The sequence below is a fragment of the Daphnia pulex genome, chromosome 10, assembly GCF_021134715.1.
Source record: "Daphnia pulex isolate KAP4 chromosome 10, ASM2113471v1".
In the NCBI taxonomy this organism is placed as follows: Eukaryota; Metazoa; Arthropoda; class Branchiopoda; order Diplostraca; family Daphniidae; genus Daphnia; species Daphnia pulex.
Genome location: NC_060026.1, coordinates 3,156,177 through 3,171,581, shown reverse-complemented (window position 1 = coordinate 3,171,581; position 15,405 = coordinate 3,156,177). Strand labels below are relative to the sequence as shown.

Below are 15,405 nucleotides of genomic sequence, written 5' to 3'. Positions count from 1 at the left end.
CTCAAGCTGAACTCCTATTGGTGGAACTCAGCTCCAGCCGTCACTTGTCAACAAAAAGGATTTCCGTAATAAATTTTTCTTTTCCCTCCCATTTTTAAACTACCCAATCCCTAGCCAGTGAACTCGCTTAGCTCCGCAACGTCCGTAGGTTCCCCACATATACTAAGCACCTTTCACTGGTTAGGACATCTGAAATTTCAGTCACTCCTCGCTCGAAATGGCTCGTACCAAGCAGACCGCTCGCAAATCCACCGGTGGCAAGGCGCCCCGCAAACAGTTGGCCACCAAAGCCGCTCGCAAAAGTGCCCCGGCCACTGGAGGAGTCAAGAAACCCCATCGTTATCGTCCCGGCACCGTCGCCCTTCGTGAGATCCGTCGCTACCAAAAGTCGACCGAGCTTCTGATCCGCAAGTTGCCATTCCAGCGCTTGGTCAGAGAAATCGCCCAGGATTTCAAGACCGACTTGCGTTTCCAGAGCTCGGCCGTCATGGCCCTGCAGGAGGCCAGCGAGGCTTACTTGGTGGGTCTTTTCGAAGACACCAACTTGTGCGCCATCCACGCCAAACGAGTAACCATCATGCCTAAAGACATCCAGCTCGCTCGCCGTATTCGTGGTGAACGTGCCTAAGCGACTTTTAAAATCCCTTTTGACTTACCAATCGGCCCTTTTCAGGGCCACCATTTACTAAAGGAAAAGATTACCAACCACCCATGATTTTCATTACAATATTCTTGGAAATCTTTCTTGATGCCACAGACTGATGTCAATTAAAAGGACTGGTACAAAATAAAGAAAATAACTACTGGTTCCATCTGAATGCCCTCCTTCTTTGATAATTTCAATGTGCCAAGGAAAACTGCTAATTTTTAGGTAAACAAGAGCAGACATTGAAATATTATGCACTATTTTGGAACTTTCCCCAAAATAAGTAAACCAAAAAACCATGTAAACAGTAAAGGCTATCAATTAGTATTATGGGACACTGAAAACTTTTCAACCAACCTGGTTTGCACATTAGATCTGGCAGTCGTTTTATTCTTGTGATCCTCAGCACTTATCTTTCAATCCCAACACTTATTTAAATTCACAACCACATTCCAAATCCCTAATTATTTGTTTCAATATTCAAAGACACAATATAGGAGTAGCAATCTGTTCTAAACAAGAACAGACGACATCAAAATCTATGCAAACGACGAAGTAAACAAAACAAGCCACCTAGTGGCCAAAATTTTGAGCTCATCCAACATTTTGAATTGTTGACGGCGCGACCTCTCAAAAACCTATTTGTAGAAGCGCGAATTTCTCTTTCCGCTTTTACGAAGGGAATCAAAGGAAAATAAATGGGTGTAAAAGAGATTTGAGGGATTGAGAGACTTATCCTTTAGAATAAATTTTTGCGTTTGATAATTGATTTCAGTTCTGATTACTTTAATTTTCTTTTCCTTTGGCTTTCTAATGAGTAATGACATAAAAAGTGACAAGATCACCCTTCTTTCTTCTTTGAGTCAAATCATGCGTCTATGCTGAGTAACTCCAGTCCGTAATTGCAAGAGTTTCGTAGTCCCTAGTCACCTATTTTGGGTTCTTTCCCATTGGAAGTCAGCGGTCTGTAAAAAGACTCTCATTGGACTCCAAAGAAATTAACAAATTCCATCTTCGGACGTCACCTTTTCTTTCTAACAAATTTCACTCGACCTTTATTGAAGCCCCGACAGGGGACAAAACCTGATTTTAAAAGAAATTAAATATGCTAAGCATTTGTTTCCTAGTTCAAATTCAGCCTACAAAAGAACAAAAAATATAAAATAAAATGAACTCGAAAAGGGGTAGCATCCGGAATAAGTCTGGAAACAATTGAAAGCCTCTAATCTTTTATACCTTTCTTTCAAGGGACATACAGTTTGCATTTTAACAAGGACCCTTCAAAAACAAAGAAAATAAATTACAACGAAAATGACTAGAAGCAAAGGGACTCAGGGATTAGTTAATTAGTGGATATTTGACCAACAAATTGGGCACGGAACATTCTCAACGGGCCATAGGGCAATTCAGTAACGATCGACGAGGTAACAGATAAGGCAAGCATCAATTTGGCGTCATTAGAAATCAGTTGAAGAAACTTCGCTCCGGGAACTCGGACAGTAGTGTCGTGTTGGAATTGCAAAAGGCCTCTCCAAACGTAAACGGAAACATTGTCAACACCGTTAGTCTGAAGAACCATTAATGTTAGACGCCCGTCCGGCAATCGAGAGAATTTAGCGTCGATGGGCTCAGAAAACGTGATTCTCTGTAATCTTGTCGGAGGTCCAACATCATTCAAACTAGAGATAGATTCGACAAACAGGATTGATTACATTGGACTTGTTTACCCACTATTTCTTCTATATTACCTCCAAACAATAACTTGACCAGGAATGGCTGCCGGTTTAGAAGGTGCAACGGTGACCAAAAGACATTGAGCCTCGTTGCAGACACAATCCAAGGCAACTATCTGTAAGGTGACTATTGTTTTCCAGGGTTGAAACCATCGGCTTGTAACATTGAAATTCCAGACTGTAATGTGACCGTATCCTCGCTGTGCTACACTTGCAATGGTCAGTAGAGGTAATCCCGTGCTGTAATGGTAACCGACTGTAACCTGCAAGAAAAATAATACTAGTATTCTATCAACAGATAATTTTTAAAACTTATATCATACCAGTCGGCCATCAACAGTGGGTAAGCGCTGAAACAAGTCGTAAGTTCCGTTAGACCCCAACGATCGGCAATAAATAAGTGAATCAGATGTCAATTCAAGAAACAGGTAGCAAGAACTGTTGGAAAGCATAAATGCAGTAGCGCCAATTGGAAAATTGGTAGGGATTGTTTGCCTAGCAAGTTCGCCTGAAGCTCTGGGGGAAAAGATAAACGAACCCTGGTTTTCTTGTGAACTACTGCTGTTCAGGGCAGCCACAGCAAAATCTTCAGTATCTCTGAGATATGCAACGCCACTCAACTCCACGCCCTTCATTAACGGTGAGGTTGATGAGCTATAAAATAACTCTCCCTGCGCTTCATCATAGGAGCACAGCTCAATTTCGCCGCCTCGAGTCTCCCAGGCATAAATGTAATCCGCTGACCGTGGTATCGCTCTAGGTACTGTCATTTCTTCAAAGAACCTGAGTTCAACTGACTGACGTGAGACAACGCGCTTGATTTTCTGGACCAAAGAAGATAAGGAGCGTTGACGCATCTCTGGAGGAATAACAGGACTATCAGCGACGTGGTGAGTAGCATTTAACGGTAGCGTAATAATATCGCCGATGGTAGAATTGGTGGAAGAATCTTGGAAATTCCTGGCAATCAAACTCAACAGAACCACCGGCTCTGAAAACACCATAATTGTATCACGTCGAACCTGGAAGATTGTTCAATTATTATTTCACTGATTTGAAATTTTAACATTAAATAAAATTTACTAATTGATCGTAGAAATGTGGCAAGGAAATGCCGTCATATAATCCATTAACTTGAAGCTTCGTAAATTGCCCAGCCACTTTGAATCCTTCTGTTGATTGTTGATAAAGTGGTACTTGCTCACTTGAAAACAACATGTTGTGAGGAAGCAACGAAGAAAGTGACAGGGGTCCATTCATCTCTTGCTGGTCGGAGAGAGTAAGCACATGATCACGGCTAACTGCGACGTTGTTAAGTGTACCACTCAAATTCAAAGGCTGTTGAAACACCAGGGATTCGAATTTTGCTCCTGGAAGTGTAAAGTTGCCTTTACGAAGCACAGCTCTCGAGGCCCAGTTTGATATGTCGAATGTTCCAACTGAACAATTGTTGCACACATCGATGGAACCTTGTACTGAAAGCGTCTTCACAGATTTCTTGCCAGTTACCACATTTCCCCGATCGATTCTCATGAGAGTTGTGTTGACATCCACTTCGTTCAGCAAACCGCCCATGGTTACGTCTGATATTCCCAAAACAAGGGGTTATGTTAAACAAAATAAACGAAACCAAAATTGTCTCTTTAACAATTACTCGATGCGATGACATCCTGGAACTTAATGGGATTTGAAATATTCTGCTCCGTATCTCGGAGCAAAACAGCGTGCGTAATATGACTGACATCAATATCGTTTATCCGGGAACTGTTTAACGACTCGACTGTGATATTACTAGCTTGCAGAGATTGGAACCGATGAAAAGCGTTAATGCGTTGCTCAGGAAGAGACGAGAGTTTGACTGATCGTCGATTCAAATCCGTGAAATTCACCTTGTTAACTATTCTCTGCAAAGTCGAAAAAATATTATTCTCGTAATTCATTTCAAACTTGTGCTGCTTTATTAGAATTACCTCTGAGAGAACTCCATTCATAATGACATCTTTAAACTTCTGTTGAGGCTTGATGTCAACATTAGCTTCTTTGAGCCATAGATGACGTGTTGTTTCACCAAGCATTAGATCATTGACCTTTGATGTGTTCAGTTTGGTATCTCGCTTCATTAACACATTACCTAAATTCGATCATGCTTAGGGCATTTCACAAAAATTTGTAAATAAACGGTATTACCATATACGATCCATTTCGAGGTTTGGGGAGGTATTGGGTTCTGACACACTTGCTTTGGATCCACACCATTCAGATCTTTTACCACGCGAAGCGAGTCTGAAACGAGGGGCCCAGCGAAGGATTTAACACCCGAAATAGTTCGATGAACATCGGAGTCTTTCAGAACGAGTTCTTCAGTGACATTATGTCCTTGAATAAGGCCTTCCACTTTCAGGTCATCTATAACAATATGATCTAAAAAGAAACACCAATGAATATGTTATTAGCTTTAAATAAAGAGTATAGATGAATATTATGAGAAATACCAAATTTAAGGGAGGAAAACTCTTTAAGGTCATTAATACGAACTGCATCTTGGAGCAATACGTTCAAATCGACACCGTTCACCATCCAAGAATCTTGTCGAAAGTCACCTACATCCAGCGATCCTCGAACTTCAACATTACCGGATAAATTTTGATTTACTCCATAGCGTAGCCAGTTCAATGGAGCATTGCTGTCCACTCCATCGATATTACCTAAAATTTAGATCTTTTTTGAAGATGATCCGCAACTCATTTTTACATACAAACTTACCATTTACGACTATTCCATTGGTGAAAACCGTTCCGTTCAGCACTATGTCGGAATAAAGGGTAGCAGGTTGATGGACCAAAACTACATCCAACAGACGTTTAATGTCAAGATCGTCCATCGCTACTATTTCCGCATTTTGAGCAGTAAGAGAAATTAGACTTTTCTGTGAAATAATAGTTTGATGTTCTCCTGTAACAACAAAATTACGATTTTTCAGTTATAATGAAAGCTAAATGAGAACTAGCGATTTTTTAATATTTAAAAAACTTACCAGTTTTAAGGACTGTATCACTTTTCCAGGAACTCATATCCACATCATTAAATAAACCAGCTACGTTTAGTGTGTCAGCAAACCAATTTCCTTCGATGCGTAACTTTTGGAAGTGCTTACTGCCAGTCAACACAGTATGCGAAGTCAACGAAACAAGTTGCGAGTTCTGAGCCTTGATCCTGAGGAAAATGTTGGAATTTAATCGCTGCAACATGAAAATGAAAACGTCTGAATTACTTGACTATGTCGACGTCATTCTTTATGAGCAAGGCGCCCGGAAGCATCTGGTCACCATCAATTTTCAGAGATCTCTTCCACAAGTCTCTCAAATCATAACCATTAAGGGTATACAGGAGCGTGAAAGTATGATTCATCGATACCGGATTGCTGAACTCCTTTCGACCATTAAAATCGAATGGGATTCTTCTATCTTTAGTAATAAAATCAGACACAAGCACCCCATCCAATTTTACGAGGGTAAGATCACCGCTGATCTAAGATGGAAAAAGAAATCGTAATTAAAGATTTAAGTTTGATCAAAGAAATCAAGTTGTTTCTTACCCTGACATTTTCCTTGAACGTTATCGACCTAAGTGGTGGGAAATCTTTTGTTGACAACAAAATTCCGTTTTCTTCCAGCATCTGAATGCCAACACCTTCCGTGTCATTCACAGAAAGAGGCTTTTCAAACGTGACATCTCCTTGTACTGTTACTGAATCTGTAAGAAATCGACACAACCGTTAAAACGATGTCTCACTTGGTTATCAATTTTTAAACTCAGACCGTAGGTAAGTAATTCTTCAGTGTGACCGTACAGGCTGCTATCTGTTGTAAAAACATCCATTGGGCGTTGATTGAACGTCTTAGAGAAAACGTCCCAATTTGAGTTGAGATTTTCGAATCTTTTTCTACCAGTGACCACCTTGGAAACAGAAATGTGGTAAGTAAACAAAATAAGCCATACTATTACGTTTCTACCTGTTTTGGAATGCTTGATTTCTTGAATAAGTTAGTCCCCCAACTACCGTTCGTTACACGCATGTCGTCAATATTCCCGGTGACTGTTAAGCGAACCATCGCTGCGTCTTGAGTGAGTTGCAACTTCTTGAATTTCAGTTGATCGTTTTTGCCAACAGAAACAAAATCTGCCGGAAACTGTTTTCCATTTAACGAACCGTTCAGAACGACTCGCCCAAGGTGAGCATTAAGGTATCCATGGATGCCTATAGTGAAGTAAAAAATAACAAATGGAAAGGAATAAATTAAGAACTCGATCAGCTTCGTCTCAGCTTGTTAACGTAAACGTCTACCTGTGACAACTTGACCTCCAACTAATTTCATTGAATTACTTTCCAAAATTGTGAGGTTGATTTGATTGATTAATCCATTTAGATCAAGCTTGGAAACGGAAAGTGAAGAGAAGAATTTTGGCTGAAGCAAAGTGAAATTCCCTGTGTTTGAAATGGCGTTTTGGTATAAATGACTAATATTTCTTCCGTTTATAGAATGGGCCTTCAGATTTTTAAGATGAACATCGGTAGTCTTCAGCGTCCCTAAAACAGATAAAATAAATATTTAGCTGAGATAATTTAATAAATTGGCATTTATGTGATCGACTTACAGTTGAGATGTTGAATGCCTTGCCGTAAAAGTAAAGAATTAGGTGAAATCTCGCGTTCGTCAACCAGTCCTTTGACGCCGAGATGGCCATTCACAAGCAAATTTCCTTCAATTCTGATTTTGTCTGGGAATTTAAGATCCTCGTCCACTGTGATGTATTCTTTGATTCCACGGCCGGATAAGGAAACTGTTTTGATTGGGTGTCCATTGCGAATTTCGAGACGCTTTGTTTTGAGAGAAGAAATTGGCTTGTCGGAGTCTATGACGGCCTGATGGTAGGTATCCGCGATATCAACGGAGTTGATGGTTTTTGCGGTAACATTTTCAAAAACACATCCTTCAGATAGTTTATCCGAGCCTCGACATGTGCTTACGAGGGATTTGAAATGAACGTTTCCTATAGAAAAGAAATATTAGTTGTTAAGCAAAATAGTAAGTGAATCAAGAGAAGAAATATTATATACCATGAATGACGTAGTCGCCATTGGTTCGCATGGCTTGTTTAAAGCGTTTCGTCAATGCCTGAAGTTTAAGGCCTAGCTGTTCCATTTTATTACCAAGTCTTTTCAGCTGGATCACTTGAGTAGCTCCCAATCTCGACATATTTGATTTCAGTACCACCTAATAATAACAAGACGCTCATTTTAACAACGCAAAAATGTTTACATCGCAGACACACTCACCTGGTTAGTCCAGACGCGACCAGCTTTCAAAGAACTGAAATCGACCTTGCCCAACTGGATAACAGTGTCATTCTTCTTAACGGCACGTGGATACAATTCCGTTATGAGCCTCAAGGGATCGACTTCAAGTTCAGATCTCAGTTGATGACATGTTGACATGCCCTTTGAGAAAACGGTAGATAGGGTGGCGTTTAATTGTTGAGAGAATTTTAGTGAAAACAAGTTGTCGTTGAAGGATTTTGCTGGATTAGAGTTTGCAACAGCTAAAAGACAATGCAGAAAAAAAAACACCGGTTAGTATTTTTCCTCTTTGATTATCTAAAAAATATTAATACTTATAAAAGTCTCCTTATTCATCTTCAGAGTTCCAAGAGTGTTGATTCCAGAACCGAGAGCGAAGCTGGAATACTGGACGACCCTTACAAAACGCCATCCATTGTATTGATAAACATCTACTCCCCACCAAGTGGAAAATATCAAAGCCGATTTTCCACCATTCTCCTAATACAGTGAAATGCTAAAATGAGGAATCAATTACTGTGAATTTCACAAAACAAAATTACCTGATAAGCAAAGCATCCCGTCGTTTTACTGTCAATAGCAATAGACTGAAACGGTTCGAATTTTTCGCCAATGAATTTATAAACATGCGATGTGGCATCGTTATTGCCCTTTCCTGTGGAATCTGAGGTTAAGCGGATCAGAAATTATAAACATTAATACGTGGCATTTCCTGAATTGAATCTGTCATACCGAAAGTAAGCCTATTCACAACCACGAGGAAGTGGAGGGTATTCAGTCCCGTACCAATGTCCAAGAAGCACACATCAGATGCACCCTTGGTTGGCAAAAACTGCAACTGTTTATACATTTTTGAGCCAAGATCATATCGAAGAATTTCAGTGGGGACATCTTCAGCCACTAAAATTTAAGAGACAGGGAATTTAATTTAGTTGGAAACGTAAAGTCATCGATCTGTACCAGTTTCGTTAGGGTAATTGGCAACAGCTAAATAGTGCTTGGAAAATATGCGGAAGTGTCGGATCGCCTTCGGAAAGTGTGTCTCGATTTCTCCGCACCGATCAAAATAGCCTCCACTAGCACAGTAAATATACGACTTTGCCCAGTAGCTTTCAATTCCTCTAAAATCACGATTCTTGCCGTTACAAATAGCGACGTGTGGAATTCCAAACTGTTCCCTATTCAAGACGAAAACAAATAATTATAAGATGGATTTGGTTTTGAATACAATTAATAGTAAACAACCAAGAAGTGATGCAAGTGGGATCTTCGCTGCGAAGCGCTTCTCTTCTGTTGGCGCTGATAGTCACATTAGTGGCAAAGTTAATGGTGTAAACTGAAGATCCAATCCGTTTGTGTGGGTATTTGGCTGGGGTCTTCTCCAAAACGACTATACGTATGACGTCATTAGTGCGGACGACCTCAAAATCGAACGCCAGGCGGGTCGGAAGCGTTTCGAGTAATTTTTCACATCCGTTTAGCTGTAAAAAACATGATTAGACCATGCGCAAAAAAAGCAGAGTACTTTAAAATATTTATACCGTAGAAAATGAGTAAATTTCTGTGTTGTTTTCCACCGCATTGGTAGCAATCACGGCGTACCAATCTTCAGCATTTTGGAAAACCTTGAATTGTTGTGCAGCTTTCGGACAGCCTCGGAAATTCTTGAAGCCTTGTACCACCCAAACATCTTGAAAGAAAATCACATATACATGTTTAGTCCAACTGAATATTATTTTCAATTATTATCAATAAAATGCAACTTTTCTTCAGATTAAATAAAAGCGGCAACAACGCACCTTACGTCAATTGAAAACGTAAACAAGACTACAAAACACGAGTAACTTGATGGATTCAAACAGTGATGTAGAAAATAATATAGAGCTCCAGCTTTCTGAGCTGGAAATGCTGGGATCTATGTTTCCAAACAAGGGCGAGCTTGAGCTTATTGATCCTGGAGTTATTTCTGATTTACACGACTTTTTATCGGGTAAACTAGGAAGAGACAAAGTTCCAAAACTGGAGTATAACATCAACCTTAACATTATGGAGGTAAGAATATTTGAAGCAGAGAGAAATATTTCTTTCTATACTGTCATCCATTTACAGGCAAAGGTTAATATAAGTGTATCACTTCCTAATTCCTACCCAAGTATACCAGCTCAAATATCAGTGCACAGTGGGCACCTAGGAAGAACTAATCATAATGGGATCAATTTGGAACTCAGAAGTTTTCAACGTACATTGGAGCCAGAATCAATCTATATTGGTTCAGTAGTAGAATGGGTAAAGGATAATTTTCCTGCTTACTTGACCTTCCTAGAGGGAGATATTCTAGCCCCTATCTCCAAAACCGAAGACAAGAAAACTTTCAGAATGTGGATTCATTCTCACCACATTTACAGCAAGTCAAAAATGAAGAATATTGAAGACTGGGCTAAAGAATTAAATCTCACTGGTTTCTTTTTACCTGGGAAACCTGGCTTAATCTGTGTGGAAGGATTGGAAACAAATTGCAACATATGGTGGCAAAGGGTAACATTTTGAAAAATCTGTAATGCACACAATGAAACCTAGCTTTTTTCTAGATTCGTGCACTAAACTGGCAGAAGATTTCCTGTAAATTAGAAGAACATGACGAAGTTCAGAAATTTCAAAATTTCTCCAACATTGCAGATATCAAAGCCTCATCTGATTCCTCAGGCATGAAAGCATTCTTAAACTATTTAGAGGAACATCATAGTTCACATGTTTTCAAAGAATACTTTGGTTTCGATGGGAAATAAACAGCAGCTTGTACAGACTAGATTCGTCATTACTCACCACTATGATCCATATAAAGCTTCCCTGAATCAATTTGCCTAGGGTTTCGAATATGGCTTAATTTTTTTAGCTGATCTGCTATCGAAGGAAAGAGAGCTGCTGTGTTGAATTTTTCAGAACCTTAGGCAAAGGAAATGAAAAGTGAAAAGGTTAAAATTTATCAGGGAAATTAAATAGACCTTTTATATACCTGTAATTGCATGATTCGAATCCTGCCTTAGAGGACTTTGACTCAGACCCGACACGATAAAACAAAAAATAGGAAGTACGTAATAAAGCAGTGCCTTGGAAAAGGCTTTGACCATGTTGAAGAAGCCTTTCCGTTTTTTGGTGACTAATTAATAGCCACGTGATGTTAGTCCACAAACTACCAGAAACACGACTGAATTGTGAATTCAAGCACTCCCACTTCTTGTGATTTTTCTTTAAGTTCCGCAAAACGTCTTCTTTTCTTTCTTTAGACGAAAAGTTCTAAGGAAACTTAAAACGTGCAGGGGGGCGAGTTATTCAACTGCAGATCCAACCTGCACCTCTGCTACAGCACAACCAAACGTAATTGACAGGAACACCCCCCTATTGTTTCCATTTCCTCTAGCCTTGATCCCTCTTCCCCTTGCCTGATTTTCCATTTTTTTTTTTTTTTTAAAGAAAAAACAATTAAACAATTCGATTAATCTAATAAATTTGAATTATCACCATATTGCTTATTAAGATATTTAAAAAATTTAGATTTTCATATATTTTGTTTTTCTTTTTTTTTTTTCATATTAGTCCGCATTGACGACTGACGAGAACGATAGTGTTCTAATTTCTTCTAAATTAAAAAAGCATTTGCAATTGTTTAATTATTAAAAATAATTGCGTAATTTCAAATTCCAATTACTAACATAAGGAGACTATATGGCGCTGCCGACTTTATATTCGGATTTCGGAGGAAGGTTTTATTTTTAAGCCTTTTTGGTTATTAAATAGTTGACATTTGACATTCCTATTCTTCGTGTTGTTCTCTGACAATTAGTCAAATTTTCCCGTTTAAGTAATGCGAAGAGTCCCTTTTTTTTCATAACAACTTTTTCTAGTTTAGCCATGTATTAGATTCCCAGGAGAGATAGCTTTATGCAAATAGTAGTATATGGCCGTTGGCCGGTTTTTTCGTTCGTTGAAAGGCTATCTGGTTGCAGAGCTGCTGAAAATTAGATGCCCACTCGTTTTTTCTTTGCCAAGAATCAAATCCGCACGAAAGAAGGGACCAAAAATCATTGACTCTCAAACAAAAAGCTTCGGGTATTTTAAATTAAATCTTCGCTCGTAGCACGTGAACTGACTTTGATAAACATAATTATTAAGAAAAATAACGAATTGCTTTAATATATAATAAAACCGGTTGTCCAGAGACGGCGAACGAAAAAGAAAACAGCCACCAGGGTATAGTTGAATCGGGGCAATAACGGGTCCAAGAATTTCGAAAATGATTATAAAACTATGGTGGATATTTCATCAGATTAAATTTGGTTACATGCCCACTCCTCGAATGGAGATGGAACGAAGAAGCGGACAGGTAGACACGCATAAAATTATTCTTGATTTGGTAGCCACTTCTATATAAAAAGGAAGCTTGCTAGATTTTCTCGATCAGTCGGATCGGATCAGTTTCTGGGTAAGACTTGGGTGAATTCTATTTTTGCACATTCGTGTCGTAACGATCAAATTTAGCTAATATTCTTTAGGTCATAAAACTAACTCAGCCACAATATGAAGTTGCTGTTTGTGTTTCTAGTTATTGCCACCGTCGTAACTGTCATCAAAGGCTATTCCGAGGATGACCACTGGAAAGATTTCAAGGTAAACAAGCATATCCCAAGAGACAAGCTTTCGGTTAAGTCTATTCATTAGAAACCGATATCTAGGGAATTCTCTGGCCATTCTATTAGGCGTTTCAAATTGATTTGATCGTTAAATATATTTCAAAATGCAGAAAAAACACAAAAAAGATTACAGACCTTCTTCTGACGGGGGTAAAAACGATAAAACCAGGAAAGAACTTTTCCGGGCCAGAGATAAGCAAATCAAGAAGCACAACAGCGAAAAGGCTGGAACCTTTCGAAAGGAACACAATCAATTCTCCGACCTGGTAATTAAGAGATAATGTATTCGTTTGTCAGAGGTTTAAATTTATTGCGCTAATAATCAATTACGTTTGGTATTTCTTTTTTTTTCAGTGGCCGTTGGAGTTGAGAAGTTATCTCGGTGTCAATGCCACTGCTGTTCCTTCCCTGGCGTTTATGAGGTCCGTCAGCGTTGACCTGGAAAGTCGTGCAGCTCCTCCCGCTAGCGTAAGTCAAATTGATGCAATTTCAAAATTTGAGCTTGATTTTTAAAATTTGTCTAATTATATCACCATCCAAATCCTGAAAACAATTCTTTTTTATTGGAGAGTAGTTTGACCTCCGCTACGACTCTTGTTTACCTGCAATTAAAAACCAAGGGCAGGTATAATATTTCGCAACATCCTTAAACCAGCTAAACAAGAGTTAACTTGCCAAATTTTTTATTTGCACCAACGACAAATTGCTGTAACAGTGTGGTAGTTGCTGGTCTTTTACCTCCATTGCTCCGCTCGAGTTCTCAAAATGCAAGAAAGCCAAAGTTACCACTGTTTTGAGGTAAGTCATAAATAAAGAAGCAATTAGGAATCTTTAAAATTTTAAATCTTCCATTTCTTTTCTTATTGTAGCGAACAACATCTGGTTGATTGCGATACAGGAGACGGCGGCTGCAACGGCGGATGGTACGTGAATGCTTGGACGTATCTGAAGAAAGCCGGCGGATCTGCCAAGCAGACGCTTTACACTTACACCGCTAAAGTAAGTTATCAGTTTGATGATTCATTTTTCTCTATTTACCTTTAGAGGATCCTTGGTAATAACTAAAATTCTTTCTATACGTATAGAAAAGCACTTGCAGATTCACCACCGCCATGATCGCAGCCAAGGTGTCTTCGTTCGGGTACGTCCAGTCGAACAATGCGACGGCCATGCAATTAGCTCTGCAAAAATACGGGCCACTCGCTGTTGCCATCACCGTCGTTCCATCCTTTTACTCTTATGCGTAAGTTATAAGAACAGCAGTATTTGAATTATTGCGAGTATTCGATACTATTGCGATACATACTTTACGATGCGTTGACAGGAGCGGCGTGTACGACGATCCGGCTTGTGATGGACAGGCCGTCAATCACGCCGTTGTGCTGGTTGGATGGGGCAATCTCAACGGAGTCAACTACTGGATCGTCCGTAATTCGTGGGGAACCAATTGGGGTCTCTCCGGCTACTTTTTCATTCAGCGCGGCGTCAACAAATGCGGCATTGAAATCTATCCCGCCTTCGTGGTACCAGTCTAAACTATTCCATGTACGGAATCGACCTGAAAAAATAATCCAATTGAATAAGCTCTCGCTGACTCATGTTTTTTGCGCCGGCATTTAATAATCGATACTTTGATATTTAAGAAATTCTTTTACCTATTCTCAATAAATGTTGTCTTCGGGGTTGTCTTAATTCTCCTGACAAATTAAAATGAACGAACTTAGCCAACCAGATTAAAAAATGGAAATTAAACATAACATGAATTGAATACCAAATAATTTGAGCAATCAGAATTTTCAAACCAGTTTCTGCGGATGCATAGCGATTAATGATTTTGCACTGTATAGTATCTTACAGCACCATCGGGGAACTTTTATGATAGATCATAAAATTCAACAAAAGGAGAATGCTCATTGTCGCTATCCGAACATTAATTACATATACGTCAAATTACGTTGCAATGTAGGAAGTAGATAAGAGCAAGGAATGTTTGACGTTTCGGAAAATGTAAAACATTGTTCTCCATTTGATAGTTTCAGGATTAGTAATTATAGACGGCATTCCGAGGTAAGCAGCAACCGCTAGAGGCAGCCAAAGTTGTTGCACCATACGTAGGTAATTAATGTCGGAGCCGTTTCTCAATTATACACGGCGCGACGATGTTTGCCTCGCAGCAGCGTTTTCGTTTTAACTGCCGGGTAAGATTTGCGCTGTCAATTCCATCCAGCCAATTGCTATAGCAACAGACGAAACAATAGAATGATCAAAATTAAAGAGGGACACGAGACACTGAATTTAAAACAAAATGTTGTTTGCCTTGGTACCTGACTGTAAGTTACCTGGCGCCGCAAATAAACCGTCGATGAAAATTTTACTCACTACTCCACAGATGATGCTGTTTGTGATGTGTTTTGTTTTTCTGTAAGATACTATATAACCCTACTGTTGAATTCAAACCGGTTACTACAGCGCAGCTATATTTGACAAGCAAAGCTGAGAGTGAACGGTCTACTACAACATGACTAAAAACAGAACACTGCGGAACGAAATGAAATTCCCCGTATAATTCCACTTCCAGGAAATTGTTGTAATGTAAAATCTTCACGGCCGGGAGTCATCAGCATATAGTTATCACATCATCGAACGTAAAAAATTCTAGGGGGAACTTGAAAATCGGACAATTGTTCAGGTCTAGCTCAAATTTCCATGTGAGGTATACGATGAGATTGATTGAAACAAGCATTCAAAAACGAGTTATCTCAAAATGGGGCATTTTACTGTCGCCTTCAAAACTATTCTTTTTCTTTTTTTTTAGAATTCTACAGTATGTAGCCCGTTTTTACTTTGCATTCCGTTTTGTCGTGTTTCTCCAAGACATTTCACAGGGGGAAGTCGTTGGGCTATACAGCTGCGAGGGCCTAATTATCTAACACTGAATTACGACGACACTGACCTAGGCCACACAAGTGAAGAAACAGG

General features: G+C 39.3%; 4 protein-coding genes and 1 long non-coding RNA gene across 6 annotated transcripts; 3 read left to right on the top strand and 2 right to left on the bottom strand.

The window, feature by feature from the left end:
* Positions 1-177: 177 nt before the first annotated feature.
* LOC124205331 (histone H3) lies at positions 178-675 on the top strand. Its single transcript, XM_046602724.1, has one exon. It carries the CDS (start codon positions 218-220, stop codon positions 626-628), a length of 411 nt encoding a protein of 136 aa, XP_046458680.1. The 5' UTR covers positions 178-217; the 3' UTR covers positions 629-675.
* Positions 676-1,858: 1,183 nt separating this feature from the next.
* Positions 1,859-11,149, bottom strand: LOC124205311. The gene is made up of 26 exons (XM_046602694.1): positions 10,752-11,149; positions 10,562-10,681; positions 9,280-9,428; positions 8,984-9,219; positions 8,699-8,916; positions 8,471-8,638; positions 8,281-8,402; positions 8,053-8,218; positions 7,718-7,980; positions 7,499-7,655; positions 7,036-7,431; positions 6,725-6,967; positions 6,393-6,637; positions 6,198-6,336; positions 5,975-6,132; positions 5,651-5,907; positions 5,414-5,592; positions 5,143-5,331; positions 4,872-5,084; positions 4,567-4,800; positions 4,350-4,510; positions 4,034-4,283; positions 3,463-3,962; positions 2,703-3,401; positions 2,395-2,642; positions 1,859-2,325 (listed from the first exon to the last, which is right to left on the bottom strand). Exons 1-26 carry the CDS (start codon positions 10,864-10,866, stop codon positions 1,989-1,991), a joined length of 6,162 nt encoding a protein of 2,053 aa, XP_046458650.1. The 5' UTR covers positions 10,867-11,149; the 3' UTR covers positions 1,859-1,988.
* Positions 9,532-10,541, top strand: LOC124205321 (RWD domain-containing protein 2A-like). The gene is made up of 3 exons (XM_046602711.1): positions 9,532-9,790; positions 9,848-10,273; positions 10,327-10,541. Exons 1-3 carry the CDS (start codon positions 9,587-9,589, stop codon positions 10,522-10,524), a joined length of 828 nt encoding a protein of 275 aa, XP_046458667.1. The 5' UTR covers positions 9,532-9,586; the 3' UTR covers positions 10,525-10,541.
* A 942-nt stretch (positions 11,150-12,091) lies between the features above and the next one.
* LOC124205303 (ervatamin-B-like) lies at positions 12,092-14,108 on the top strand. 2 transcript variants are annotated; one of them, XM_046602685.1, is made up of 9 exons: positions 12,092-12,218; positions 12,275-12,403; positions 12,537-12,692; positions 12,781-12,894; positions 13,001-13,051; positions 13,142-13,224; positions 13,296-13,425; positions 13,512-13,669; positions 13,751-14,108. In XM_046602685.1, the coding sequence occupies exons 2-9, from the start codon at positions 12,314-12,316 to the stop codon at positions 13,959-13,961; spliced, it is 993 nt and encodes a 330-aa protein (XP_046458641.1). In that variant the 5' UTR covers positions 12,092-12,218; positions 12,275-12,313; the 3' UTR covers positions 13,962-14,108. The 2 variants fall into 2 exon arrangements, with proteins under 2 accessions (XP_046458641.1, XP_046458642.1); XM_046602686.1 differs by having other exon boundaries at positions 12,116-12,218; positions 12,289-12,403.
* Positions 14,042-14,650, bottom strand: LOC124205307. Its single transcript, XR_006879282.1, has 2 exons — positions 14,198-14,650; positions 14,042-14,123 (listed from the first exon to the last, which is right to left on the bottom strand). It is a non-coding gene; the product is annotated as an uncharacterized LOC124205307 (long non-coding RNA).
* Positions 14,651-15,405: the final 755 nt, after the last annotated feature.

Coding starts and splice junctions, on each gene's coding strand:
- LOC124205311 (XM_046602694.1), bottom strand. CDS start 10,866: ATGGTCAAAGCCTTTTCCAAGGCACTGCTTTATTACGTACTTCCTATT. Junction 8,403..8,470: donor TGTGAATAGGCTTACTTTCG/GTATGACAGATT, acceptor GCTTAACCTCAG/ATTCCACAGGAAAGGGCAAT. Junction 4,801..4,871: donor GTTTTCCTCCCTTAAATTTG/GTATTTCTCATA, acceptor GTTTCTTTTTAG/ATCATATTGTTATAGATGAC.
- LOC124205303 (XM_046602685.1), top strand. CDS start 12,314: ATGAAGTTGCTGTTTGTGTTTCTAGTTATTGCCACCGTCGTAACTGTC. Junction 13,426..13,511: donor TTTACACTTACACCGCTAAA/GTAAGTTATCAG, acceptor CTATACGTATAG/AAAAGCACTTGCAGATTCAC. Junction 13,670..13,750: donor CCATCCTTTTACTCTTATGC/GTAAGTTATAAG, acceptor ATGCGTTGACAG/GAGCGGCGTGTACGACGATC.
- LOC124205331 (XM_046602724.1), top strand. CDS start 218: ATGGCTCGTACCAAGCAGACCGCTCGCAAATCCACCGGTGGCAAGGCG.
- LOC124205321 (XM_046602711.1), top strand. CDS start 9,587: ATGGATTCAAACAGTGATGTAGAAAATAATATAGAGCTCCAGCTTTCT. Junction 9,791..9,847: donor TCAACCTTAACATTATGGAG/GTAAGAATATTT, acceptor ATCCATTTACAG/GCAAAGGTTAATATAAGTGT. Junction 10,274..10,326: donor GCAACATATGGTGGCAAAGG/GTAACATTTTGA, acceptor GCTTTTTTCTAG/ATTCGTGCACTAAACTGGCA.